This window comes from Panthera pardus, unplaced genomic scaffold, assembly GCF_024362965.1.
Source record: "Panthera pardus isolate Hobbes unplaced genomic scaffold, ASM2436296v1 HiC_scaffold_8, whole genome shotgun sequence".
Lineage (NCBI taxonomy): Eukaryota > Metazoa > Chordata > Mammalia > Carnivora > Felidae > Panthera > Panthera pardus.
The window spans coordinates 125,979,428-126,006,746 of NW_026527013.1; the positions used below are offsets into that span (position 1 = coordinate 125,979,428).

At 43.2% G+C, this 27,319-nt stretch overlaps 1 protein-coding gene across 4 annotated transcripts in view; it reads left to right on the forward strand.

Annotated features, from left to right (window-relative positions):
- EEPD1 (endonuclease/exonuclease/phosphatase family domain containing 1) overlaps positions 1-27,319 on the forward strand; it is a 202,412-nt gene that overhangs the window by 143,814 nt on the left and 31,279 nt on the right. For all 4 annotated transcript variants that reach the window (XM_019418136.2, XM_019418138.2, XM_019418137.2 and 1 more), the window contains one exon: positions 15,612-15,663. In XM_019418136.2, coding sequence (XP_019273681.1) covers positions 15,612-15,663 — 52 coding nt within the window. The remainder of the gene's footprint in view (positions 1-15,611; positions 15,664-27,319) is intronic.

Here is a 27,319-nt window from a genome sequence, read left to right on the forward strand (position 1 = left end):
CTCTTGATAGCCTTTAGCTCAAAACAATCCACATGCCAAAGTGGCACACTGTAGGCCAAGCTATTCTCACTGTGACAGCTTTTATGTCCAACAAAAATTATTAAGTATAGCATATATATATATATTTATATCTCTTTATATGTCTCCATTAAAATTACATCAAATAATACTTAATGACATGAAATCATGGCAATTCATAATAATGACAATAATTTATAATGTAATGGTAATTTAAAAATAATAGATGGGGCGCCTGGGTGGCGCAGTCGGTTAAGCGTCCGACTTCAGCCAGGTCACGATCTCGCGGTCCGTGAGTTCGAGCCCCGTGTCAGGCTCTGGGCTGATGGCTCGGAGCCTGGAGCCTGTTTCCGATTCTGTGTCTCCCTCTCTCTCTGCCCCTCCCCCGTTCATGCTCTGTCTCTCTCTGTCCCAAAAATAAATAAAAAACGTTGAAAAAAAAAATTAAAAAAAAATAATAGAAACAGCATGGACAATATAGTCCCAATTTCACAAAATGTATATATTCATTTTGTTCAAGTCTAAATGGATATACATGAAGAAATTAATGGTAATTCCTAGGTAGCAGGATTATGGTTATTGTTTCTTTTCTCTCTCTCTTTTTGTATTTTTCTAATTTTTTTCAATAAATATGTGCTTTGTAAATGACTTCTTTAAAAACATAAAATAAAAGATTCCTGTGAATTATGCCCTCATAATTGCTGCTTTAAACAACTCCCTGCTCAAAGAATCTTACTGGCTGGTTTGCATTACAAGGAGGGATGACTGTTTGCTTTTTAAGCTGATTAATGAGGCCATTGCTTCTGACAAAACCCAGGGATGAATTTTGTCTGGCCTAAAAGGAAGAGGAGCCTTGCTAAGAGGTGAAAGGTTAACACTGAAGCCAGATGAAAAATTTTGGCTGGAGCCTTAAGTTGGAATCACAGACCCTGCATTGTGTTATACCATTTTCTAATTTCTAGTATGTTCTTGAAAGGGGAATTTTTTTTCTCTTGAACATTTAGTTGAGCACTCTTTCTTTTTCCCAGTAACTAAGTTCTTATGACGATGCCAGTGCATAGTTGAAAACAGCAGCAAATAAGCCTCCTTGGGCATACCACTCTGGTGGTTTCTAAGACATTGTCGTGGGCTGACACGGCCATGAGAAAAGCCTGTGTCCTTTGGTTTTGAAGTGCACCAAGAGGAATCATTTATACTGAGTACTGTGTGAAGATAGCACTCTTTTCCTGGCTGAAAATATGTGATCAAATGTGAAGTTGAGCTTTAGAAATATTCATTTCATGGTGGCTTGATGGAAACATTAAAAGGTGGAGGAGTTGAAGCTGGGGTGGGCGGGGAGAGTGGTGATTTAGTCCAGGGTGAGAGGGCCTTTGGTTAATGAAAGCTTCCCAGGGAGCCTTGAGAAAGGCCTGGAGAGCAGGCCTTCATACCAAGGGATCTTCAGTAGAGTCAAAGGGTGGGCTTTCACACTGGGCTCTAGGAGTCCGCAGGGAGTGGTTCAGTTGAAAATGAGAGGAATTACTTTGAAGCCAGCCTTTGTGTGAAATACCAGACAAATCACAGGGTGGTAGCTTACTTTGAAATGTGTTAAAAAATAATAATAAAAGGTGGGTGGGTGAATGGTTGGAAGGACAGATGTGTGATAAAGCGAATAGGGTGAAAATGCTAACAATTATAAAAGGTGGGTGGTAGATGTTTGCTGTAGAGTTCTCTGAATATTCCTGAAGGTTTGAAAATTTTCATAATGAAAATATAGGAGCAAAAAGAGCAACTAGTTGGCAAAACCTAAACTTGTGGGCATTTACAGAAAAAAACTAGGTAACAAGGAATCCCCCGTGAATCCCAAAATACAAGAAGGGTGGGGACCAAAAAAACCCCCAAACCTATAATTATTGACATGATAGCTGGCCAGTACTCATTAAAAAAAAAGAAAAGAAAAGAAAAGAAAAAGTGTGTGTGTGTATGTGTGTGTGTTGCTTACTTCCATCCTCACAGGATTTGATATATATAAGGAAATACATATAATGCAAAAAAGATTATGGGGCCCCTGGGTGGCTCAGTTGGTTAAGCATCTGACTTTGGCTTAGGTCATGATCTTGCAGTTTGTGGGTTTGAGCCCTGTGTCAGACTCTGCTGTCAGCTCAGAGACTGGAGCCTGCATTGTTCAGATTCTGTGTCTCCCTCTCTCTCTGTTCCTCCTCCACTCCCACTCTGTCTGTCTGTCTGTCTCTCAAAAATAAAACATTAAAAAAAATTTAAATGTTGGAAGGAAGCTTTGTGAATGGAAAGGGAAGACAAGATCACCCTTCAAAGTATATTCCACATGCTTCTGAAGGAGCTGCTAGGGGAAGACTGCAGGAAACTCATTTGATCTGATTCCTGCTTTTACCTTCCCCCAATGAAAGCCAAGGAGCAACCAAAGAGGATTTAGGAAAAGCAACTGGAGAGGAGTGTGGTGAAAAGTACTTCTTTCTGAAGGAAAACCTCTTCAAATGATATCTGCAGCATTTTCTGAATGGTCTTGGTCAGATGGCTCCTTCTTGGGCAGAAGTGTATTGAAATAAATTAAGGAGGAAGGTATGAGTTCCAAGAAATCCCCAGGTCATTTGGATTAGAGAAGGAACAGTACCAATTTGAGAGCTCCCTTGGTTTAGGGACATCTGGGCCTGCATTATCGTAACCACGTGGGGTAAGAATGACCCAACAAGAACTTCATCCAAGTTCTAAGGCTCCTTCATTAACCAGTTGGATGTGACACCAGTGTGGGAATTTGGAATGAAATCAAGAGGTACCAGTCAGGGCCCCGAGCCCTGGGTTTGAATGATGGCTTTGCTCCAGCAGAGCTCTAAAGCAGAGCTTATGACGCCAGGTCTTTGCGATGGGCAGACAAACTGGGGGTGTTTGTGGGGCACCTGGCTCTGTGCACGACAGATGGCAGGCTAGGAAGAAAGTTTTTTCCTTTCTCCTTGAATCCTCTGTCCTGATAATGAACCTATTACTGTACCTCAGTTTTTAAAGAAATAATAAAAGTAGTTGATAATTTTTCTCAGTTTGTTGGAAAAGTTTCACTCTTCAATTTAAAATAACTTAACATTTAATTTCTTTTCAACATTTTTATACAATTTTATCTTTGCGGGGGTGGGGTTCTAGTCTTTACCCTTTTGTCAAGAGACTTGCATCCTGTGTGACTGTTAGGGCTTTGAGCAAGTTTAAGAGCCAATTCTATAGTATATGTTTTACTTATTATCTGTGTATCTTTTTGTTTTCGGTTTAGAGGATGAAGGAGAACAAAACTATGTGGTCTACTCAGCTCAAGAAGAGTTATGGCGTCCTTTGTACTTCTTTGAGGGAGAGTGGCCTGGATTGATCTGGAATTATAGTGCTATTAAAGAATTTAATCAAATTGTTCAATAATAACAATAGGGAAACTGCAATGGCAGTGTTAAAGGGCCTCGCATTATTAAATCCGAATTTAGCAACTCCATCTTTATGGGAACATTTCCAGGTTGTTGCTCAATCATTTAGAACTTGTTTAAGTGGCTAAAATACCAGTTTGGTTTTTAGGAATGAAATGAAAGCTTTAGATTCGTATTAGTTCTAAGGAAGATGAGAATTGTGTACTAGGTCATCTCCATCTCAGTTCAGATCAATATTAATAGCTTTCATTTATCGAGTACCTATTATATACTAGAAGGCAACATTTTACAATCGCTGCCATTTCATTGAATCCTTGTGATGACCCCATTAACTAGTTCGAATCATTATCCCGATTTTACAAATGAGAAAAAAATCCAGTGTCTGATCCAGGTCATCTCATGGGATAAGTGTTCCTGATTTCCTCACAGCACATTGGCCACTCGCTACTCCTTTACCCCCCTTTAATTTTTATAAACTCATCACCATTAGGCACATTACATAATTATGTAATTTATTACATATTCAATCTATCATAAATATAATAGAAATACTGGTTTGTTGCAGATCCCTCCTCACCAATGATGTGCCGGAGCTGGTGTGAGATGGTGTGCCCTTCCCGTCTCTGTGTTTAGTCATGTCAAGTTGGTGGCCTGAAATGGGCTCTGATGGTAGTATTTACACCATGGAAATTGGCAAATGCTATGGCTCCCCAGGCCCCACTCCCCTAGGGCCGGGGGCTAAACATATGCCAGCAGACCACCACTCCTTACCCCTCAATAGATGGAAGCATCATGAGAGTAAAGATTTTGTTTTGTTCATTGCTCTATCTCTGCTGCCCAGAAACGTGCCTGGCACACAGTAGGTGCTCAGTAAACATTTGTCGCATGAATAAAAAGTGGAGAGCACTTTTAAATCATACAGACCTGGGTGCAATTCCCTGCCCTCGTGTGGATTTTTCACAAGACACCGAATCTCTCTGAAGCTATAAAATAAGAGTTGAAATCCCTGAGTCTTCAGTTGAGGGTAAAACATCCCAAAGCCAGGAGTAAAAAAAATAATATTGTAGCATTACAAGCCAAGTCAATCCCTGAATACTCTTTAGCTTTGGAATCTGCAGTTTGTCACAGCTATGGCTACCATAGCTTTGAGGTCTAAGGAAACTTTGAGGTCTAAGGAAAATAACGTGGTAAAGGCTTAGTGCCATACCTGATGTCTGGAAGACATTCCATTAACGACATCCCTTTCTCCTGTTCATTGATTCTGTCAACATTTCAGTCTGTTCCTGTGTCTTTTCTTCCAAATTCCCCATGAATTAAATTGCCCAGTCTACTGTAGCTTTTTCTTGTGCCGTGAAACCATGCTATTAACTTTCTAATGTGCTCTCCTGTGGGGCTTCAGACCTTAGATGAGGTTAAATGTTTCAACCTTTTAAAAAGTGGCATTAAGTAGGCAGTTTGCTGCTGAGAAAAAAGCGCAGGTGTGGAAAAGTGATTCCCAGTCTCCAGTTGGGAGCCAACCTCACTTCCACTGTTAGCTTGTCCAGTCTTGGGTCTGATCATCTTCAGCTGTTTTCAGTTAAAATCAGGCTTCCTCACTTCTGGCCATCCCACTGGTTTGTGCTTGAAGAGATTTCTGGAAGGTACTATCCTGATTCTACCCTGTGGGCACCCTGCCAGGTGCTCAGGAGCCCTGAAGCCTGAAGCCCTGGGAGCCCTGAAGAGCCAGATCTGACTGAGGGAGATGGATGTCTTTTGAATATTTTTCCCCACGTGGGGCATGAAGAACCCTGCAGTTTGAGGAAGAGCCAGTCTTTCCATTTACTGAGCAAGAGCAAGCCAATTGCTAAAAACAAGAGACTAGACATTATCCTGCCCTTCAGAGACCCATCTCTGGAAGGTTTGGCTGAGATAGCCATTATGACACAGAAAAATAACAAAAACTCGCAGGCCAGCAAAAACTGAGAAGGACTGACAAATGGCAGAATCTCGGAGGCCTCAACCAATGACAGTGATGAGGCAGACAGTGCTGGTCTCAGGGAGCCTTTCTGGGATGTTGCTTATGACACAAAGGGTCACCAAGAGGAGACCCCTCCTCACAACCCCTCCACCCCTGCCTGAAAAAAAGTGAGAAAGTAATTTATACCTCTTTCATTGTTAGTTCCTGACTCATGCACTCAAAGCAAATTCCAACTGGTTAGCCTTTCTTTGCCATCCTCAGTTACTGGCCTTGTATGTGGGCCCTTGTAGAGCCATCTCTTTGGGTTTTTTTCCCCCATTGCCAAGTAGAGAAAGAAAACATCAGACTATGACCAGATGGGAAATAGGGGAAACTGGCATGAATTCAGTGCATTCTAGTAAATCTACTCCCCAAAAGCAAAGTGCTACAGGCAAGGTGCCCTGACAGCTGCACGTGCTGGCAGACAGGATGCTTCCGATCTTGGATTGATTGAGAGTCTCAGAGGAGGAGGTGAACCTCACTAGAGTGAAGGTTCTGAGCTGGCTGGGAGCTATGCCCTCAGCCAGTCCCCTTCCATAGCAGGTCTGAGGAGGAGATTCATCCTTTACACAGAGGGGCAGAAAACAGAACCATTGTCAGTCTGCTCATAATGTCTGTTGAAAATCACTCACCGATCAGGACAAACTTCTCCTTATTTATGGATTAATAAGACAAAAAAGGACTTTGTGGAGAAGTCCGGCAGAACAGAATAAAGACAGCAGCTTCGGAAGACCCAGAAAATCATCTATAGCAGGCCACAAAATACAGTTTTGGGGAAATGTGTGGCATCCTTAGCATACTCCAAAAAGACATGGCCTCTCTCGAACAGGGGCAGAAAAACATAAGGAAAGTATGTGTTGATGGGAAAGGGCAACAGAAATAAAGTTTTAAAAAGTGATGGAGTAAATAAGGAAAGGGTTTTGAGGAAACAAAATCCAACAACAGGAGTATAAAGAGTATTAATGTGTGGTAGGCTGCATAATGACCCCCAAAAGATATCCATATCCTAATTCCTGGAACCTGTAAATGTTATTACCTTATGGGGCAAAAAAAGACTTTCCAGATGCGATTAAGTTAAGGATCTTGAAAGATGGGGAGATTACACTGAATTGTCCTAAGTGCAGTCACAAATGTCCTTAAGAGACAAGCAGGGGGACATTTGATAGAAGAGAAGGCATTGTGGTCATGGAGATGGAGACACATCACGGACGCTGGCGACCATCGGAAGCTGCAAGAGGCAAAGAATACATCCCCCTCTAGAGCCTCCAGAGAGATTGCGGCTGCTCTGACCCCTTGATTTCTGTTTAGTAATACTGATTTGAGATTTCTGGCCTCCAGAACGGTGAGAGAAGAAATGTGTGTGGTGTTAAGTCACTAGCTTTGTGACAATTTGTTAGAGCAGCCCCAGAAAACTAATGCAAGTGCTATGGGAAATCAAATCAGTGATGTGAGTTATGGGGGGGGAAAACTTTGAGAAATCATTCTGGAAAATACAAGAAAGAAAAAGAAAAAGAAGAGACAAGGTTATAGATGTGGAAAACCAAACCGATAGCCCATATTCAGATTGTTGGTGTTGGTGATTACAGAGATCAGTGATCTGGCATCAGCTACCTCCAAGAGCTATGGAGAGACTGGGTGTGAGAATTAGGCGCTGGGTCACCACATTCTGAACATTGTCATGGAAAAGAGGCCCCCATCTGGGCATAGCCTGGGAAACACAGGGAATAACAAGGATGAAGGGGGATGGGGAAGTTAACAAGAATCCAAACAGGGAAAAGGGTAACAAAAATCAGGTTGACTTTAGGCTTGTTCTTTGTAATAGAGAATCTATGTCTATGGAAGCTGTTGGAAGATTGGAAAGCTGAGAGTTTTGTTTTGTCTTGTTTTGAATTCAGGTATTTTCCCAGCCCCTCTATCACTCCTCCCCAGGTGAGTTCTGTAAATAGGACACATTAAAAGTTCTTCTGATTATCAAGTAAGTTTGCAAACCATCTATGCAGTTTGGGTAGTTATGTTGTAACCCAACAATTTCACACTCAGCTGAGTTGTCTTTTGTGTATGAAGCTGATCAGAAAGACATTCTCGGACATGCAGGGGCTTGGAAAACATATAAACATGTTCCTTTATTATTTTTTTTAATTTATTTTTTATTTTAGAAAGAGAAGAGCATGAGTGGGAGAGAGGGGCAGAGGGAGAGAGAGAGAGAAGGAGAGAGAGAGAGCGCGCGCGTCCAAAGCAGGCTGCATGCTCAGTGCAGAGCCCAACGTGGGCTTGATCCCACAACCCTGGGATCATGGCCTGAGCCTAAATCAAGAGCCAAACGCTCAATTGACTGAGCCACCCAGGGGCTCCTACTTTAAAATTTACTTTAAAGATATGTTGTAGAAGTTCGGGAGATAAAACAAAATACTGCTCAGGAAAAGGTAGCACAAGCCCAGGAATCAGTAGACGTAGAGAGCAATTTAAATTATTATTTTAAGTCTGGTTATCAAGCAAATATGAGTGTCAGAAATTGTCCTTAAGAAGAGCTATAGAATGGAACAATGACAAAGTGACCTTGTCTGAGAAGTAAACTGTAGCCTATTGTTAAATGACATCAAAAGGAGAGCAGGAGATAAAGGTTTGTTGCTCTTGTCTGGAAATGGGTTGGTAGCACAAAAAAGCTGTTTCTTTCTTTATTCTGATCTTTAGAGGAGTATTAATAGCTAAAGAAAGGCTCTGAACAATATTAGTACCAATATCCACCACTGATGGTAGTTTACCCTGAGCTAAGCAGTGTGCTAAATACTTCTCCTGTGTCATCTCTGGTCAAGGTCACAGGGGTGGATGCCAGGTCCCTTCCCTGCCTCCCACTTACTATTCTTAAAGTTCCTTAAGCTTGTACACCAGGGAGACTGACTGCAGAGCCCTTCCCTAATCCCCCACACTAATATGAAAACTTAAAGGTACACACTGGGAGATCCAAAAAAAAAAAAAAAAAAAGTTCTAGAACTACTCAAACCTAGGAAGTAGAAAAGGATCATAAAATAGACCCTGCAAAAATTATCAAGAGATTTTAAAAAGCAGAAAATGTACAGGGTGCTTCCTTTAACTTCAGTGCAGTAGAATTATAGAAAATACAAAATGATAAAATTTGAATCCCAATTACTTAGAGATAGAAAAATACAATCCAAAGAACCGTGGGCTCCAATAAGAGACCCAAATTGCAACTGTAGATTTGGTGGAAGGTAACAAGGAAGGTACATAATGAAATTTGAAACAAAGATGAATATTTACATAGAGAAAAATTCATGGCTTTTATATAAGAAATATAAGTATGAATACCCCACTCAAGAAGGTAAATAGAGAAACAAAAGAAAACAGTAGACATTTGGAGAAAGGAATTAATGAAGGTAAATGTTGACCTACTTAATTAGGAAAAAAAAAAGGTAGGATTGATGAATCCTGGAGGTGTTTTTTCCAGAAGACTAACAAAGTAGACTGATTTCTCATAAATCTAATTTTTTAAATGAGAAAAAATATTTACATGCATTAAAGAACCAGGAAGAGGACATAAGCACAGAAGCAGAGGTTGTTTTTAAGTTAAGAGTGATGGTTAGTACCATTCTGTGCTCAAAATCTGAAATCTGAATGGTTTGGTCAATATTCTAAGAAATTTGTAAGAAATAGAAATTACTGTAATTGATTCAAGCAGTTGAAAACCTAAATAGCACAGAAACCATGAGACTGTCATCAGAGAAGTTTCCTGCCCACCGTTTGGCAGACCACTTTTTTCAGACCTGCCAAGAACAGCTACCCAAGCTAAATACCACATAGATTGATCTGGTGCTGATGTTCTAGTTCAGCGCCTGGCTTTGGAAAGGAAGGATGAGATGGCGAGCAGGTGCTTGGCGGCGACGGGAGGAGATGCTGAAGAGGACATATCTGAGAAAAGCAGTGCCTTCCCTGAGAGCCTGCCTTCTCCCTGCAGCCTGTTCTCACTAATATCCAGAGGCGGATGTCTGCTGTGTTTGCCCAGCCCTGAGCTAATGGTGGAAGAAAATAAAGCATCAGGGAAAACAAGTCTGCATCTAACATCCATGGTCTTTCTAAAATTTGATGACCAAGAGAGAGCTCTCCCTTACTTTGTTCAGGGGAAGTTAGTGTGGAGCCTTCCTTCAAAGAAAAAGGAGAAGCATTCAGACAACTGGGTTGACATAGTTTCTGTTCCTAAGTGGCTCCCATGTCCTGTGGGGGGACATGTGGATAGTGAGTCGTCATTACCTGTGGCCACTGGCTGTGATTCCACCTCCTCTCCCGATTCTGCTCTTGGGACCCCTGTCCCCTGCTGGAAGGCTGCCTGCAGTGTCCTTTCTGCTGTCATGGAGATTCAGATGCTGAAGACGCAAGCGGAAACCCCTCCTTCACTTGTCTGGCTCCCTGTCCCAGAGACAATTTGGGCTGGTATGCCGGGTGCAGAGCTCAGGTCTCACTGCCTCCACTCTTGTCCCCCACCCTGACCTGACCCGACCCCAAGTCATTCACACCAGAGCCATTTTTATACCTTTATTGGGCATCTCGAGTGTCTTGGGCCCTCTACAACACCACTGCCCTAGCTCATCCCTAGCTACTCCTTGCCCTCAAGGTGCAGTCCAGGGGCACCTGGTTGGCTCAGTCAGTTAAGCAACTGACTGTTGATATTGGCTCAGGTGGTGATCTCCCAGTGGTGGGATTGAGGCCCAAGTCAGGCTCTGCACTGAGCATGGAGCCTGCTTGGAATTCTCTCTCTCCCTCTGCCCCTCCTCTGCTTGCGCTCTGTCTCTCTCCCAACTCCTTAATGTGGCTTAACAGACCCTCTAAGCAGGCCTGGCCTCACTTGTTTCTGCAGAATCATCTTTCAGCATCTATCCCACCCTCCCTGCCCCTGTGTTCCCTGGTCTGTGTTCAGTCTTGGGGTGGCGGTGGGCCATGTTCACTCTGTCCCCCGGTTCCTTGGCTTATGCTTTTTCTCCCACTTGACCTCTCAGCCTTGCAAGCCTGTAGGCGTTGGTCTAGAAATCACTTCCCAGGGACCTGCCAGCTTTGTGTAATGCCCTTCCAAAGGGCCTTATGGCATCCTTGAGAGTGCTCGTCTCGTGGCTGATGTACATACCTGGTTCCTCCATTACACTCAGGAGTTTGAAGGCAGATGCTGTGCTTGCTCATCACGGAATCCCCAGCGCCCAATAGTGCCTGGTGCATAATACATAACCCTTAAATATTTTATCCATGTGGTGGGTGGATGGCTCCACCATATTATATATCCATCCTTTATGCATTTATCGAATGCTGCTGTGTCTCGTGCACTATCATGTGTCACTTCACAAATGCAGTGGAAACTCAGTGCCAAAATCCTCAGAGAAAGGGAGCTGGAGTGAATTCTTGATTCTGATGCCCCTTCAGGCTATAATCTGTTCTGGCTGCATGAGTTTCTGCATAGTTGGGAGCTGTCCTTTAAGTGTTTTTATAGCACCCATAGAGCTATCTGTCTTTTATCTTATCTGCCTCTTATCTGCCTTTTTGGGGCCATCAAGGTTCATTCTGCAGTCCTAAGCCACCCGAGACTGCAGAGGTGCCCTCCAGCTTCTGTCTCTTCAACTTTACTGCTTTTCGTCCCTGCTTTTGGTGTCACCTGGCACTTTCCCCATTGCCACCTCTAGTTCCTTGATAGACCTCACTGTACCAGGCTCTATCCAGCTGAATAAGACCTTGCCCTCAATTACCTTACTCCTCCTAGCTTAGGTAAACCAACATTAATTGCATGCATTCTAGGTCTAAGTGTCGTCCATTTAGACTTCAGAACTTGTCCATAAAGTTGTCATTTTTCTAAGTAAATCGCCACTGCCAGCTGCATTTGTTATTTACCTCTGTTCTCAATGGAGTGCAGAAAAAGAAATTGTATGTCATTCCATCTGATGGGAGCCCTGCTGTTTTCAGAGGATGCTGGCCAAGCCCCAGGCAGCCCAACAGATATGTCCTCTTTAGTCCAGCTCTGCCGGTCCACAGAAGCAGGGGAGTCTCAGGGACACATCTCCCCAGCACATGCCCAAGCAGAATCCTAGCCTCTTTGAGGGCAGAGACAGTATGTGTTCGTCTCTGTCACCGTGGTGCCTGGCAGTTTCTGAAATATAGGAGGTATTCAATATACATTCATGGAAGTAGCAAAAGGACAGAAGGAGGGAGAGGAGGAAGAAGGGAGAGAGGGAGGGAGGAATAAAACAGACTGAGAGGGGCACCTGGGTGGCTCAGTCGGTTAAGCATCTGACTTCAGCTCAGGTCATGATCTTGGGATTCGTGGGTTAGAGCCCAGTGTCAGGCTCTGTGCTGACAGCTCGGAGCTTGGAGCCTGCTTCTGATTCTGTGTCTCCCTCTCTCTGCCCCTTCCAAATAAATCAACATTAAGAAGAATTAAAAAAAAAAAAAAAAACAGACTGAGAGATGAGGCTAAGAAATGCCAGTTGGAGGATTTGGTAAAAGGGTTTGTTGCTCCTTGGTATGAATGACATTTCATCCCAGGGACTATCTGATGTGTTAGAAGAATCTGATACCATAAATACTGAAATAAATACCCCAAACTTGGAGAGTTTCCAATAAAGTAAGAAAAAACATTAGGAATAGTTATATAACAGGAAGCATCTCATATACTCTTAAAGACTACAGCTCTAAGGAGGAAAAAAGCCCCACAGCTCCCTGAAGAAATCCCATGTTACAAGCCGCTGTAGCATTCACTTACTAGCATGTGTTCTTTCCATTTTGAAACTCAAGCCGTATGGATTTGAGTGTCCTTTCACCTTCTCTCCATCTTTTCTCCCCCTGCCCGTAAAGCAATCTCATCTCACAGTACTGCGTTTTAGTAGTGTGGGGATGCCCCTGTTTTTTTCTGATCCGTCCATATGTTAATACCCTTTGGTATTAGTTTTAGAGTAGATGTTAAATCAGTGTAATCTCATGTGCCAACGTGAGTAGATTGGTTGTGCCTCACTGGAGTGTTGAGAAGGATCCTGAACCTGTGTCTAAGTTAAACGGGGCAGAGTTTATGGAAAAAGGTGGAGAGGGTTGGGGAGGGGCGATAGGCATGCCACATATTTGCCACCCCCATTCAAGAGCAAAGGAAGGCAATGAGAACAGGAATCCTTCAGGCTTTGACTTAAATGAGAATCCATTGATTTTTTTTTTTTTTTTGAGCGAGAGTGGCGGGGGAGGGGCAGAGGGAGAGAGAGAGAATCTTAAGCAGGCTCCACACTCATTGCAGAGCCCAATGCAGGACTTGATCCCATGACCCTGGGATTATGACCTGAGCTGAAATCAAGAGTTGGACACTCAACTGACTGAGCCACCCAGGCGCCCCTGTTTTAATTTCATTTTCCTGTAGAGCCTGAAACTGTTGATTTTCAGCTCATGTTCTACAGTTGCTTGAGGGCAGTATCTTTGCAAGCAGAGAGGAAAAGAGAGCTGAAGATCTTAACAGTGTTTAAACCTTTCCTCTACTCGGTGGATGTCTGATATCTGATCTGGAGTCAGACTTCATAGCCAGGGATAAGGGCAGGAACAAGAGACCACTGAAAAATTTCCTCTGGTAGAAATATTTTCCAGTGCTTATTTCAGAAGCAATTTAAGCTTCTGAAACTTGAGCTGCAACTGGAAATCCCTAACCCAGCATGTAAGTCGCCATCCAAATTGGTGGTCTGGAATTTAGATTCATGTGTTGGGAATCAGAATGTGCTGAGGAGTAGCCGGTGACTTTGACCGGCCACCAGGCACGTCCCATTAATGGCAGGCATTTGCACAGGAATGTTGTGCCTGTCACCAAGGGAAAACACACATAGTCATCTTGTTTGAGGCATTCTGTTTCAGAGGGAGAAACTAAGGCCTGGCCAGTAGATCCAAGCTGGAATGGGTCAGCTGTAATATCGACTGGGCCCTGCTAGTCGGTCAGTGAATGTTCCTTGAGTGCTTTCCACGTGCCAGTGATAGACATTGCAAATGTAGTAGTGAGAAAACCCTCGAGCCCCCAGGTGCCAGGAGCTTCCATGCTGCTTGGAAAGAGACAAGCAAGAGCACCCCAAGAAATAAATGCTTTAAGAGATCAGCAAGTGCACTGAAGAAAATAAAATGTGATCATCAGGGACACTGCTTGACCTCGGTGTCCAGAGAATGCTGCTTAGAGGACGTGGCCTTCACATCTGGCCCGGAATGACACAATATGCCAGCGTCAGTGTTGGAAAGATCTTGCGCAAGACCCAAGCCAGACAAACAACAAAACTAATGTCCAAGAGATGAAGGAGAGTCAGCGTGGTTGGAGCAGAGGGAATGCCCAGAGTCCTCTGAGCTCCTATATTTGCTAAATTGTTAGCAGTGGTCATAGTGTCTTATAAGCTTTAAAACTTTTATTGTGCTTCTTGGAGTTGCTTTTATGTAAACCATTTCATTTGGTTGGATGTGCTTGTTTAGTCATATGGAGATACTGTAAAGAATTCTGGGGGCGCCTGGGTGGCTCAGTCAGTTAAGCATCTGACTTCAGCTCAGGTCATGATCTCACAGCTCCTGGGTTTGAGCCCCGCATCAGGCCTCTGTGCTGACAGCTCAGAGCCTGGAGCCTGCTTCAGGTTCTGTGTCTCCCTCGCTCTCTGCCCCATCCCCCACTTGCACTCTCTATTTCTCTGTCTCTCAAAAATGAATAAATGTTAAAAAAAATTTTTAAAAAAGAATTCTGTAAATTAAGGTGAATCTTCACATGAGCATGACCCCCTTGGAGGGAGGCTCCTGGTACAGGTGGGCAGTGGGGACATTTCTACTCCAGAGAACCCGTGCAGGTTGGCTGGAGGTAGAGAACACAGTGGCCAGTGGCCATAAACAGATGAGCTCAGTGGGGAGGGAGCGTCATGTACCATCGGAAGCTGGCCCACTCCCTGAACAATCTCAGTGAGCTCTCATGCTTCCTTCCATGTACTGATGAGTCCTTCCATGTGTCCATAGACATGTCAAAAGCAGCATGCCATGAGGGAAAGATATCTTCCCTGTAAATCCTGCATCCACTTCTGAATTCTCTCATCTGAGTTGCTGGCTACAGTTCTGGCCCCTAAACTGGAAACGGGCGGGTTGTGTACACTCCACACCCCTACTCTATGCTTGGTGCCTTTGCCTCTGCTGTCCCTCTGTGGGTCGCCTTTCTCCCAGGTCAAGGCTAGCCAGACCCTCCTCCAGGAAGCCTTCCTTGTTCTCTGCCAGGGCCAGGCTTCTCTCTGCATCTTGGCCTGTCTACTTGGTACCCTGCACATTGTATTCTGACTGTGGTCTGACTGTGGCCTCCAAGAGGCTGTGAGGTCCTCCTGGGCTGGGACCATGTCCCAGTTCTGGGTACCCTCGGCCACCCACATACTGTAGGGCTTGATCACTGTGTGGTAAACAGATGAGCAGCTGAGCCGTCCATGTTTATAAGCAGTGAATTTAGCTGTTGGCTTGTTATCATCAAAAGGACATCGAGGGAAGACTAATTCTAAACATGGGCAACTAATTGTAAACGTGGGCAACTGCTATGTTATAGCATGGGCCAGAATTTCCTTCTTTTTAAGGCTGAATAATAATTCCATTGCATGCAGGGTCACCTGGGTGACTCAGTCAGTTGAGCGTCTGACTTCGGCTTAGGTCACGATCTCAAAGTTCATGAGTTTGAGCCCCACATCAGGCTCACTGCTGTCAGCTCAGAGCCTACTTCAGATCTTTCTGCCCCTCCCCTGCTCACATTTGCTCTTAGAAATAGAATAAACATTAAAAAGAAATAATCCTATTGCATGTATATACCATATTTGTTTATCCATGCATCCATTGATGGACATTTCAGTTGTTTCTACCTTTTGGCTGTTGTGACTAATGCCTCTATGAACATGGGTGTGCAAGTATCTGTTCCAGTTCCTATTTTCAACTCTTTTGGGTATGTGCCCAGAAGTGAAATTTCTGGATCATATGATGAAATCAGCTGTACAATTTAGAAATATTTTTAATAGTTCTGAATTGGTTATTTCAATTCAAAGCAGAGGTTGATTTTAGATGGGACTAAGCAGAAATGCAGGCTGACACGTCAAACTTTTGTTCTTGGGACTTGGCTGATGCTTGGTGACGTGAAATGATTTGTTCTCAAGTGTGGTTTCCATTTTTTCTTGCAGCATCAAGCTTCTAGCTGTGCAGGAACTACTTGACAGAGAGGCCCTGGAAAAGGTAAATACTTTGTTCTTTCTACCCCACGTTCACAAACTTAGAGCAGAGTGCCACATGCAGGAAAAATTCAGCTTCCTGTCACCAGAGACAGCACTTACTGCAGAGTGGCTCTGTTAGTTTGTGTTCTTAACAGTCAGAGAACCATGCAGAATTTTCACCAAAACTCCCCACATTGCTCACATCCTGTTACAAACTCAGCCTTGCAAGGCTCCTTCAGGGTTGTGTGACAGCAGGGACTCGCCATGCAGGCTTTCTGTTCCTCTTAACACCGTGCGATGGGCCAGACTCCATGCTGGCCACCGCACATCATTTCTGCTTGTGGCTGTTGCCATCTGGGCTTACGGATGGTAGAATGGAGGCCCAGCGAAGTTAGGTAACTTGCCCAAGGAAAATTAGCTAAGTGGCAGAGTAAAGATTTGAACCTCTTGGTTCCATTTCCGAAATCAGTGCTTCTGTTCGGCAGGCAAGTTCATGAGTTTGATCTTTCTAGGCTGTTTGTGAAGATTAGCAAATTCCCTCCCCACCTGAAACTTAGGTTTCACTGTGTTCTGGAAGAGATATCCAGTGTCTCAGCTTTCTGTGATCAAGCCAAGCACACATCTGGGGATCCTTTGCCAGTTATGAGTTCAAGTTCTATGCACATGGTGGTGCAGGCTCTGGAAAACAGACTGGGCAAGGCCAAGAGCCAGCCCATGGGCCTCCCAACTCATACCAAGCTGCTCTCCTGGGGCACCTCAGACTCTTCCTCAGTATGTAGCTATGGGCAGTAATTAGAATCTATAATGTTAACATAAAAGAAAGTGGTTAGAGATATAAACAGTGAAGCAATATTATTGTATTTATAGAATATTAAATGTTTGGATTGGCGGTCAGTCTGCTGGTTGGCATGAAAACAAAGTGTTTAAGCACCAAGCAGTGATGTGAGGGGAGGGGATGCTGAGCTCTGGCTCTGAATGTAACATTCCTTCAGCCTCATTTTCATCACAGGGATAATGCTGCCTGCCTGACCTCAGAGAGGCACCACGAGAACCAAATGAGTTGGTGTCGTGGAAGGGCTTTCTAAATGCCAAAGCACTCGACTCATATTAATTCTTAATTACTTGTATTAATTCTTAATAGACATCCAGCCATTAAAACGTATGAGGTCCAGCTCTAAAAGGCATCCTTGGGCCAAATGACAATGTTGGATGTGGATTGTAGATTAGATTAAAGTATTAGATCAACGTGAACTTTTCCCGGAGTTGATGACTAGTACGTGTAAGAGAATGGACTTATTCTTAGGAATTATACACTGGGGTATTTCGGAATCAAGGGGCGTGCTGTTTATAACTTATTCTCCAATGATTCAGAACAAAATAGTGGAGATCTATGTGTGCATATGTGAGCCAGAGGGAGAAAGAGCAAGCATAAATGATAAAGCAAATGGGGCAGAGTGCAGGCGGGTGGCCCTTCCGGGTGAAGGAGTATATGAAGATTCTTTGTATGTTCTTGAAACCTTGTAAAAGTACGCTCTCCAAAAACAGTTTTTCTTCTCAGTATTCTCTACAGTTTTTTGTTTGTTTGTTTGTTTGTTTGTTTTGCTCTTCAATTAGGGAAACTGCAGAAACCATCCGACAAAGCTCATAAACATGTGGAGTCCATGTGCTAAGGTGTATCAGTATAATAAAAACACAGGCAACGATTAGGTCTTTAATGCTGTGTTAATATTCAGTTTGGAGAAGCCGCACGGGCAAGCCAATATGGGGTGCTAACTGCTTGTGGAATATAGCAGAGAAGGGGGTCAGGGCTTGCTGTGGGGGGTAGCAGTGCTGCCCTGAGGGTTAAGTGTTGAGGCTGCTGTGAAGAGGGGTATATAATGTCCAGCTCAAGCAGCCTGGGCCCAGAACCTGCCTCCTCCTTCCTCACTGGGGTGTCTTGGGTTAGTAACCCTCTTGTGCTTCAGTTTCTCAGTCTATAACGTGGAAATCTTTATAATCCCCAGTTCACAGAGGTTTTGAGAAGATGAAGTTACGTCAATGTGAAGGACTTAACTCTGTGCCCGGGGCTCAGTGATCCCCATAAGTTACTGGCTACACGCATTATTTCCCCATCTCCTCCTCCTTCCCGTTTCTCACCAAGGCTGATGATGGTTTTGAATTGTTCCCCTATCTCCATACATGACAAGTAGAAAGATTTACAAGATGGTCCAAATATGCACAGAGGCAGGGTGGGAGCCAAGTTCACTTAGTGTCCTTCTTCCTTCTTTCCTTTGTTCATTTGTTCATTCATTCATTTATACTACGGGCCTCTGTTGAGCTTTCTATGTGCCAGACAAGTAGGAAAGAAACATTGTAAGTTTACTTATTTTTGAGAGAGAGAGAGCCAGAGTGCCAGCCGAGGAGGGCAGAGAGAAGGAGACAGAATCTGAAGCAGGCTCCGGGCTCTGAGCTGTCAGCACAGAGCCCGACGGAGGGCTCGAGCCCACAAACTATGAGATCGTGATCTGAGCCAAAGTGGCACGCTTAACTGACTGAGCCACCCAGGTGCCCCCAAGTAGGAAACATTTTGAGGAAAGTCCAGAAACAACCAGTTGACACGAGCTTGGTAGTCAGTGGCATTTTGAGTGACACATGGTATATTACCCTGCCATGGTACCATTTTCTGCAGCAAGATTGGCCCAGTTCATATGCTGGAATAAGATACGTTCCCAAAGAGCCTTGTGACATATGGATTCTCATCCACCTGGATAAGTTAAAGAACCACCAAGAAGAGTTCTTAGTAAGCGGGAGAGCTTTGCTACTCCAAGTGTGATCTGTAGATCAGCAGTGTCTGAAGCTTATTAGAAAGGCAGAATCTCAGTCTCTACCCAGACACCGGAATCAGTCTGCATTCTTTTTTTTTTTTTTAGTGTTTATTTATTTCTTTTGAGAGAGAGAGAAAGAGAGAGAGAGCGCGTGAACAGGGGGGAGGGGCAGAGAGAGAAGAGAGAGAATCCCAAGCAGTTTCTGGGCTATCAGTGTGGAGCCCGACATGGGGCTAGATCTCACAACTATGGTACCATGATCCGAGCTGAAATCAAGAGTCAGACACTTCACTGAGCCACCCAGGCGCCCCCAGAATCAGTCTGCATTCGAACAAGACCCATTGAGTTGTGCGCACTGAAGTCCAAGAAGTTGTCCTGGGGAGAATCATTCACTGTCACCATCTCTGCTATCGACTAGCCCATCTTAATAGAGAACTTCTGAGGTGTCAGACTTTTGCTTCTGTGGCCAATTAAGCTCTGTTTTTTCTTTTTACACCAAAAGAGAATTAAACATCATTCTATTTGTAAGAACCCAGTTTTTATCTTTAGTTTTCCTGCTTCTTCCTTTCATTTAGAAAATAGTCTTAATTTATTTATTTTTATTTTTTTGAGTGTTTATTTTTTGAGAGAGAGAGAGAGTGAGTGGGGGAGGAGTAGAGAGAGAAGGGGACACAGAATCGGAAGCAGGCTCCAGGCTCTGAGCTGTCAGCACAGAGCCCGACGTGGGGCTCGAGCCCACAAATTGTGGGATCATGACCTGAGCTGAAGTCAGATGCTTAACCAACTGAGCCACCCAGGCGCCCTGTCTTATTTAATTTAATAGGTAGAGCCAGAAAGGCCTCAGTGAGACACATCCTACAAACCTCAAACCTCTTCGACTATCTTCACCGCTGGGCTTCCGGTGGCAATCTGCTTTTGGGGTTTGCGATTACTGGACTCCTGAGATCCCGCCATGGTGGAACTAGTCACCTCCAGGCACAGTCCCAAGAATGGGAACCCGTTACCTGAATGCCTTTCTCTTGTAAGATATAAGCTATTGAGGGGTCATTTCCCTCACAGGTACTTGCAGGTTCAATATGACCGGTAAAATAATCATATTATATAAAACATAATATAAAAGGCAGAAGAGAAGCAGCAGTGTTTTGGAGTGTCCTAGCCAGTAAGATTTCAAGTGCTTTTTCTCCCTAATAGTGCATTATGGTCTTTGTATTTTAGCTTCAAATTTGCCTGACTTCTACTTCCCCTGGTTTCAGGTAGAAAGCCTGTCTGTCATAAAAGTGCCAAGGCTTTCCTGGCTTCTGCAGCACACAGGGCCAGCTCAGGGGAGGCTCTCTTATGGGAGAGCTGAGGTCCCCTCCCAGCCTCGCCCCTGTTTGGCTGTTGGACCTGGCAGAGGACCTTCTTTGGATCCCCTTTCTTTACATAAAACTGATCTCTCTGGTTCATTCCCACCCTAAAACCCTTGGGTTTTATTTTCTCAGTTGATCCCTGATCCCATTGTGAAGAGGGGAAATTCTTTTTCTCATACCCTGTTTTCTAGTATTTTCTCTACTTCCTAGTGGGTTTCAGGGCCTCTATGTTTCATGTGCCCTACTCACCATTAAAACACACTTTCTGGGGAGAAGTGATGGTGAGTTCATGCCCAGTGACCCTTGCACACAGATCAATAGGCTTCTAGGTTTTGCTTCTTCTAACATTATCTGTCTTAAGTGCAGTAGATTGGGGTGGAGGTTGGGGACCCCGGGGAGGATAAGGTCTCTCAATTTCTCTTCTCTAAAGATACTACATTAAGCCATTTCCTGGACAAGTGACAGTCATTTGTCATTTATTTAGAAAATAAGCTATTGGGGCACTTGGGTGGCTCAGTTGGTTAAGCGTCTGACTCTTGGTTTCAGCTCAGGCCGTGATCTCACAGTTTCATGTGTTCAAGCCCTGTATCAGGCTCTGTGCTGACAGTGCAGAGCCTGCTTGGGATCTCTCTTCCTCTTTCTCTGCCCCTCCCCTGCTCACACTGTCTCTGTCTCTCTCAAGATTAAATAAATAAATTTAAAACTTAAAAATAAACTTAAAAAAATCTATAAGCCATAGAATTAATAAGCTAAGTTTTTCTACCAATTTTTTGTCTTAAAAAACCTTGGAACCATGGGAAGATTATTTAATTTGCATAAATGTCAGGACATGTGACATTTCTCTGATAAATGTTTTGGATTTAGATGGGCTTTGTCATCAAGCATCTATCAGGTGCCAAGAGCAAGGACTTGTTCTGAGAAGGATGCACACCATCCCGTTCTCTGTGTTCTCTTTGCTTTAAGTGTGAGATGCTTTTGTTTTTCTGAACTTAAGGCACACAGATTTGTTTCCCAGGCTCTATAAACAGGCCCATCTAATGCCTTTCAATGTGGCATTGCATGAAAGGAAATAAAAATATTGGTACAGCTTGATTTAAAGATCATTTTTCAATGACCCTTTCAAATAGCTTCCTGCAAAGTTGCAAACAATAGCTTGGCCGTTTGCTCCAGCTGGAGTCACCCTCTTACTGGACGGGCCAGAGGGCAGAGCACCGGCTGACCCAACCCAGGATCCAAGTCTGCCTGAAAAGCTGCCTGTGTGAGGCTCAGGCCACCCAGCTCATGACCATTGCCCGTGTTATCCCCACCCCAGCCTCTACAGGCCATGACTCAGCCATTAATCACAAGCTGACTGAGTCCGTGCTGTGTCTCCTGGAACCCTGGTTCCGAGGGTCCATAGACTGGGGTTGAATCCAGCTCTGATGTTTACCAGCTAGGAGATCTCTTGGGCAAGTTATTGATCAGACTTGGTTTCTTTTTTAACGTGAGTGGAGATCACAGTAATACCTCCCCACTGGGATTTTTTTATGAGAATTAAGCAAGACAGTATATGAGTTAAAAGAGATTTTGTATGGAGTAAGCACCAGAGCAATGGTAGCTAATGCTGTCCCTGCTACTGATGTCATCCCTGGTGTCGTCGTCTTCGTGATCATCATCATCATCGCTGATACCTCTTTCTCCTCCTTTTTGGAGAAGCCCAACTTGAGATTGAGCTGACGGCATTAGAGGATGTTAAAAAAAGGAGTTCCCACCCCCTCCCTCTCCCTGTTTGCCAGATTGACCAGGACAAAATGCCTGCTGGTCTTCATGCCTGCTGCTGGATATTTTTCATAGAATTTCAGCTTTGCAGCCCGACTCTGAGTCTAGTTTTCTTACAGGTGCTGTGGATGATCCCCTGGACCTCTTTTGGTACCTTACATACGAGATGAAGCGCATACATTTCACTAGCAAGCCTGAATGCAGAAAACTTGAACTTGATATTTGCATGTGGTGGTCAGGGACTTTTGCAGCTGAACCCTAGGGGTGGGCGACATTGGAATTGGAAGTTAGTAGCTTCCCGGGAATTCTCAGAAAGAAAAAGGATGTAAATAACAGTCACATCAATGCGTGTCTGTGACCTAAGGATGCTAAATGCTTAGATCTATAACCGGTGCTGGTGTTTTCTGAATACACACACAGGTACATACATAAGTTCTAGCTCTGCCATTCCATGCTTTTGGAGGTTTTTTGTTTTTTTTGTTTTTTTGTTTTTTTTATTGTGATTTGGACTTCCACTTAATTTAGTTTGTGCAACAATTGAGTACTTAACATTGTGCCTAAGTTGCACTGCATACCAAAGAGAGTAGAGTTCTCTTTGCATTTCTTTCAAATGCACGAATGCACTCGTAAATGCCTTCGAATGGCATATATAACATCTCAGAATGCCAGGGCTGAGGGAGACTGTTCAAACCATGGAATCTTACCCTGCCATTTTGCGGATAGGACATGGAGACCAAAGGAGCTGAAATGTCCTCCTGGCCCAGGGCCCATAGCAGTTGTGTTGTAGAACCAAGAGTGGACCCCAGTGGATGGGACTCCATTCCAGAGCTCCCTTCCAGCCACTGCCTATCTCCCGTGATCTCCTTTAATCTGGACATTAGCTTTAGCGGACTTTGTGGAAGCTTCTATCTCTGCATATCGCAGGAGTGGGAGCAGACCCGCAGGCTCAGGCCCTGGCCAGACGAGGGAGAGCTGAGACTCAGGTCTTTGAACAGCATGACTTGTAGTAAAACAGACATAAGCATATAATGTTTGTCTCCCCCGAGGACCCTTTGGTCCAGCAGGGGAAACAGAATGTGGGCTGGGGTTGAAGGAGGAGGCGGCTAGAGGTTCAGGGCTCCGGATGTGGACAGTACCAGGGGAGCATCCAAGAGTGGAGGAACTCGCAGCCGTGTGAGGGCCGCGGGGGTCCAAGGACCTGCCGAGGAGGCAGTAGAGAACATGCAGCAGACACCCCTTCATTTAGGCTCAGCGTCAACATGAATAGCTTCGAGAATCTTCACGTAAAGTCTACTTAAAAATACCTTTTAAAAAATAGCACTCTGTCTTCATTTAAAAATATCAGAATGAGATTCTTCAGCTCCCTGGGTTTATTTTTTCTCCCCTGCCTGGTCCTTCATGTAGTCTGAGCTTAATCTGAATGCCATCTTGAATGGTCTGTATTCATGTATCTGTTAGTTGTTTTTTTGTTTTTTTGTTTTTTTTAAGTGGGTTGAGCCATATCAGTGTCTAAGCATGATTAAACTCACGGTAGTCATGTTTCTGGCCAAATCCCTTCCAGCAGGCAGCTTTTTACCTTCCTTGAGGGGCCGGGAAGCAGAAACGGAGGCCTCTGTGAATGAAGCACAGGCTGCCCCTGTTCGCCGCGTGGAGTCTGGCTCAGGCCCACTGCCCGGCTGCCACAACCACCCCCTCACCGGCTCTGCTTCAACAACTGCACACTTGCGCCCCACCCCCGTTCTGCAAAGGGCTGTTGGCTGGGGTCCCCCCAGGCACCTTCGCTGCCAGAAAATGGAGCATCTTGGTGAATTATGGGCCAGACTTCACAGTTCATTTAAAAAAAAGAGAGAGATGTATTTTCTCTTTTTTTTTTTTTTAGAATCACAAGATACCGTGTATGTTTAGGGGCTCCCACTACCTTTCTGTCTTTATGAAAAGCTTTTGTATGGAGTGAGCAAAATGTAGAGTACCAAATAAGATTCTTACATCCCCTTTAGCTTTATTAGCTATCAAAGATATGCAAATTAAACAAGAGATTCTTTCACATTTAGTACATTAGTAAAGTATTTTAGGCAATGCTGTAAGATGTTGAAAGTGCCAATAAAACCAGTGTCGGCATTCATTGCTGGGGAAGGGTGGTGATGAGGCACTGTCCTTCCATAAGCTCTTGGGCAGCATATTTTGTCAGCCTTTGAGATGCCCCTGCCCTGTGCCAGTGATCCCATTCGCGGAAGCGTTTCTTAAGGAAATGATCCATAAAAACAGAAAATAGCAAGCGTGTTCTATCATGCTTTCTAATTACGAATAATGAACGGCAGTTCAGTGCTCAGTGGGAAGGGAGGGGTTAAACAATCTGTGGTAGCAGGTCCCCAAACCTGAAATGTGTCCCTACTTGTCCTACTTTCCTCTTTGCTACTGTCCTATTTCTCTTCTTTCGTGTGCTGGTAGTTTTCTTGAATGTAAACTCTCCCCCCTCCACGGTCAGCCTTCACACTTCCTCATCTCTCCTGCACCCTTAGGAACCTGGCCTCTGGCCCAGTTCATCTAACAAATCATAGCTTACCCTGGCCGGCTTCTAAGCCAAAGCATTTTTATGTAAGCCTTCTTCTTCTTCTTCTTCTTTTTTTTTTTTTTTTTTGCTTTTCTTAAAAAAAAAAAACTATGAACTGGTTTGATATAGAACTTAAGAATTTTATAGGCACTTACCCATTTTTAGTAATTTCTGTACAACAGTTCTGTTTTTATAATGAATGCGTGATGGTTTTATGTTAACAAACATTTCGTAGCATTTTGAAGCCATTTAGATACAACGCTAGGAATTTGGGAGTGGGAAAAGGAAAGAGATTGTATCAGAAGCTTGTCTTATCTAGGTGCGTCTGAACCCACTATTGCCTTCTACCCACGGTTGTCCCTGGGGCTGTTCTTCTGGGTGGTTCCGTTACTTTGGCTTCATACTCTAAGTTCATTATTTCTTAGTCTCCTAATTGATTATATATTTATAGAGGAAAAGAGGAGAAATCTTAGCATGTCTGTTTGGATCTCAAGCTCAGGCAGAGGCCAACACGAGGCCTATAACAAAAGCAGAAAGATGATTTCGTTCAGGCTTCAAAGTGAAGAGGGCCTTGAAAAATCACTACTCTCCGTGTTTTGCTTAGAATTGTATTATTAAGTAGAGAGCCTTTTGCTGACCTCTTCTAGTGGCTTATAAATGATGGGCTGGTCTTGTGCACTTATCCAGCCCATGATTTAAACATAGCGTGTCCATGTTAATATTTTTCCTGTGCTAGCTCTTTGCTTGAGATGCCCTCTTTCCTCTTCAAGAGGGTATCTGGAGTCTCCAGTTCTGGGAATGGCAGTGCAGCTTATATCAGTATAAACTTCCCTCAAATAACAATTATAAACTCTGGGTAAAATGCAAACAACTATTTGAAAGCACTAAGAGCTACCAAAAGCAGGCAGAAACTGGAGAGCAGTCAACCCTGGAAATAAGAAACCAGTGCTGGGTGAGATCCACATCTGTTTAGCTTTTCCCCCTGATTGCATTGCCCAGTCTGTGTGAGCAGCTAGAGTTCAGGCAGGAAATCACAAGTCTTCTCTCTCTTTTTTTTTTTTCCCCCTTCGTCAGTCTACCTAAAGGTTTCTCATTTTTTTGTTGTGCTTTTCAAAGAACTTTTGAGTTTTTAATTTGCTCCATTATGTTTTATCTTCTATTTCATTCATTTCTGCTCTGATCTTTCTTATTTCTTTCCTTCTCCTTGCTTTGGGTTTGATTTTCTTCCCCCCCACCCCCACCAGCCCGTGTCTGCAAGTAGAAGCTTAAGTTATTGATTTCAGACCTTTCTTCCTTACTGATATAAACATCTACAGCTATAAATTTTTCTTCTAAGTGCTGTTTTAGATTACTCCCATAAGTTTGGGTATGCTGCATCTTTATTTTTATTAATCTCAGAGTTTTTAGTTTCCCTTGTGATTTCTTCTTTCTTTCCACGGTAATTTACAAGTGTGTTGTTTAATTTCCATTTATTTGTGGATTTCCCAAAATTCTTTCTGCTGTTGACTTCTAATTTTATTCCATTCCACTGCAGTCAGAGAACATGCTTTACTTGACGTCAGTCCTTTTGTTTTTTCTTTCCTTTTTTTAGATGTTTATTTATTTTGAGACAGAGGGCATGAGCACAAGTGGGGAGGGAGAGAGAAAGGGAGAGAGAGAGAGACTCTTAATGCAGGGCTTGAACCCATGTACCCTGAGACCATGACCTAAGTTGAAATCAAGAGTTGGCCACTTAACTGACTGAGCCTGACTTCAGTCCTTTCAAATGCATCAAAGCTTGTTTTATGGCCTAGAATGTGTTCTCTTCTGGAGAATGTTCTATGTACACTTGAGAAGAATGTGTATCTGGGGTTGTTTGGCTGAGTGTTCTGTAAATGTTTATAGGTCTGTTTGGTTGATATTATTGCCTAAGTCTTTTATTTTCTGTTGATCTTATGTTTAATTGTTCTAACCATTACTGAAAGTGGAATATTGAAGTTCCCAACTATTGTTCCTTCCTTCAATTCTGTCAGTTTTTGTCTCATGTATTTGGGATTTTTTTTATTTGTTTCATATATATTTATAATGGTTATGTCTTTCTGATTGAATAATCCTTTCGTTAATATAAAATGTCCCTCTTTATCTCTTGTAACAGCCTTCATTTTAAAGTCTATTTTTCTAATATTAGTTTAGCCACTCCAGCTTTCTTATGGTTGCTGTTTGCATCATGTGTCTTTTTCTGTCTTTTTACTTTCAACCTACTCATATCTTTGAATCTTATCTGTATCTCCTGTACTCAGGATAAGCTTGATATTGTTTTTTTTTACCCAATTTGAAAGTCTCTGCCTTTTGATTGGGTTATTTAATCCATTCACATTTAATGTTATTATTGATACAGTCACATTTACAGCTCCCATTTTACTTTTTGTTTTCTATATCTTATGTCTTTTTGTTCCTTTTTTCCCTCTTTCACTGCTTTCGTTTGCATTAAGTGCATACTTTCTATGGTAGCATTTTAATTTCCATAGTGATTTTTTTCACTATGCTTTCTGAGTTATTTTCTTAGTAGTTGCTGTTGAATTTGCCATATAAGTCTTAATTTATTAGATTTATACTAACTTATTTCAGATTTGTACTAACTTAATTTCAGTGAGAGATAAAACCTTATTTCTATATAGCTGAATTCCCTCTTCCCCCTTTGGGAGCTGTTGCTACTACACATGTTACATCTAACTACTATGCTACAGACCAACTAGACATTATTATAGTCATTACTTTATATACTATTATGTCTTTTAAAGAAGATGAGAGAAGAAAGGAGAACAAGTATCTATTTATAGCAGTAGCTCCATTAACCTTATTATTTACTATTTCCAGTTTTCTTCATTTGTTCCTGTGGGTTCACATTACTATTTGGCATCATTATCTTACATGCATATACAAATGTGTGGAGGGGTGAGTGGGTGGATGGATGGATGAATGGATAGATGGATAGATACATGGATACATACATACTTCAATGCATACATACACAGTTGGCAGGCAGACAAATAGAATATACCAGATTGCCGTATAAAAATGTATTTATTGCTATGGCTCATGGTCAAAAATGTTTAAAAACTGCTGTCCTAGACCATCTGTTGGCTGGGAAGAGGGGAAGAGGCTTGCTCTGGGATTTTTTTCAGTACTTGAAAGGCTCTGTTTGTCCTTCAGTATATCCTAAGCATTTTCCCCTCT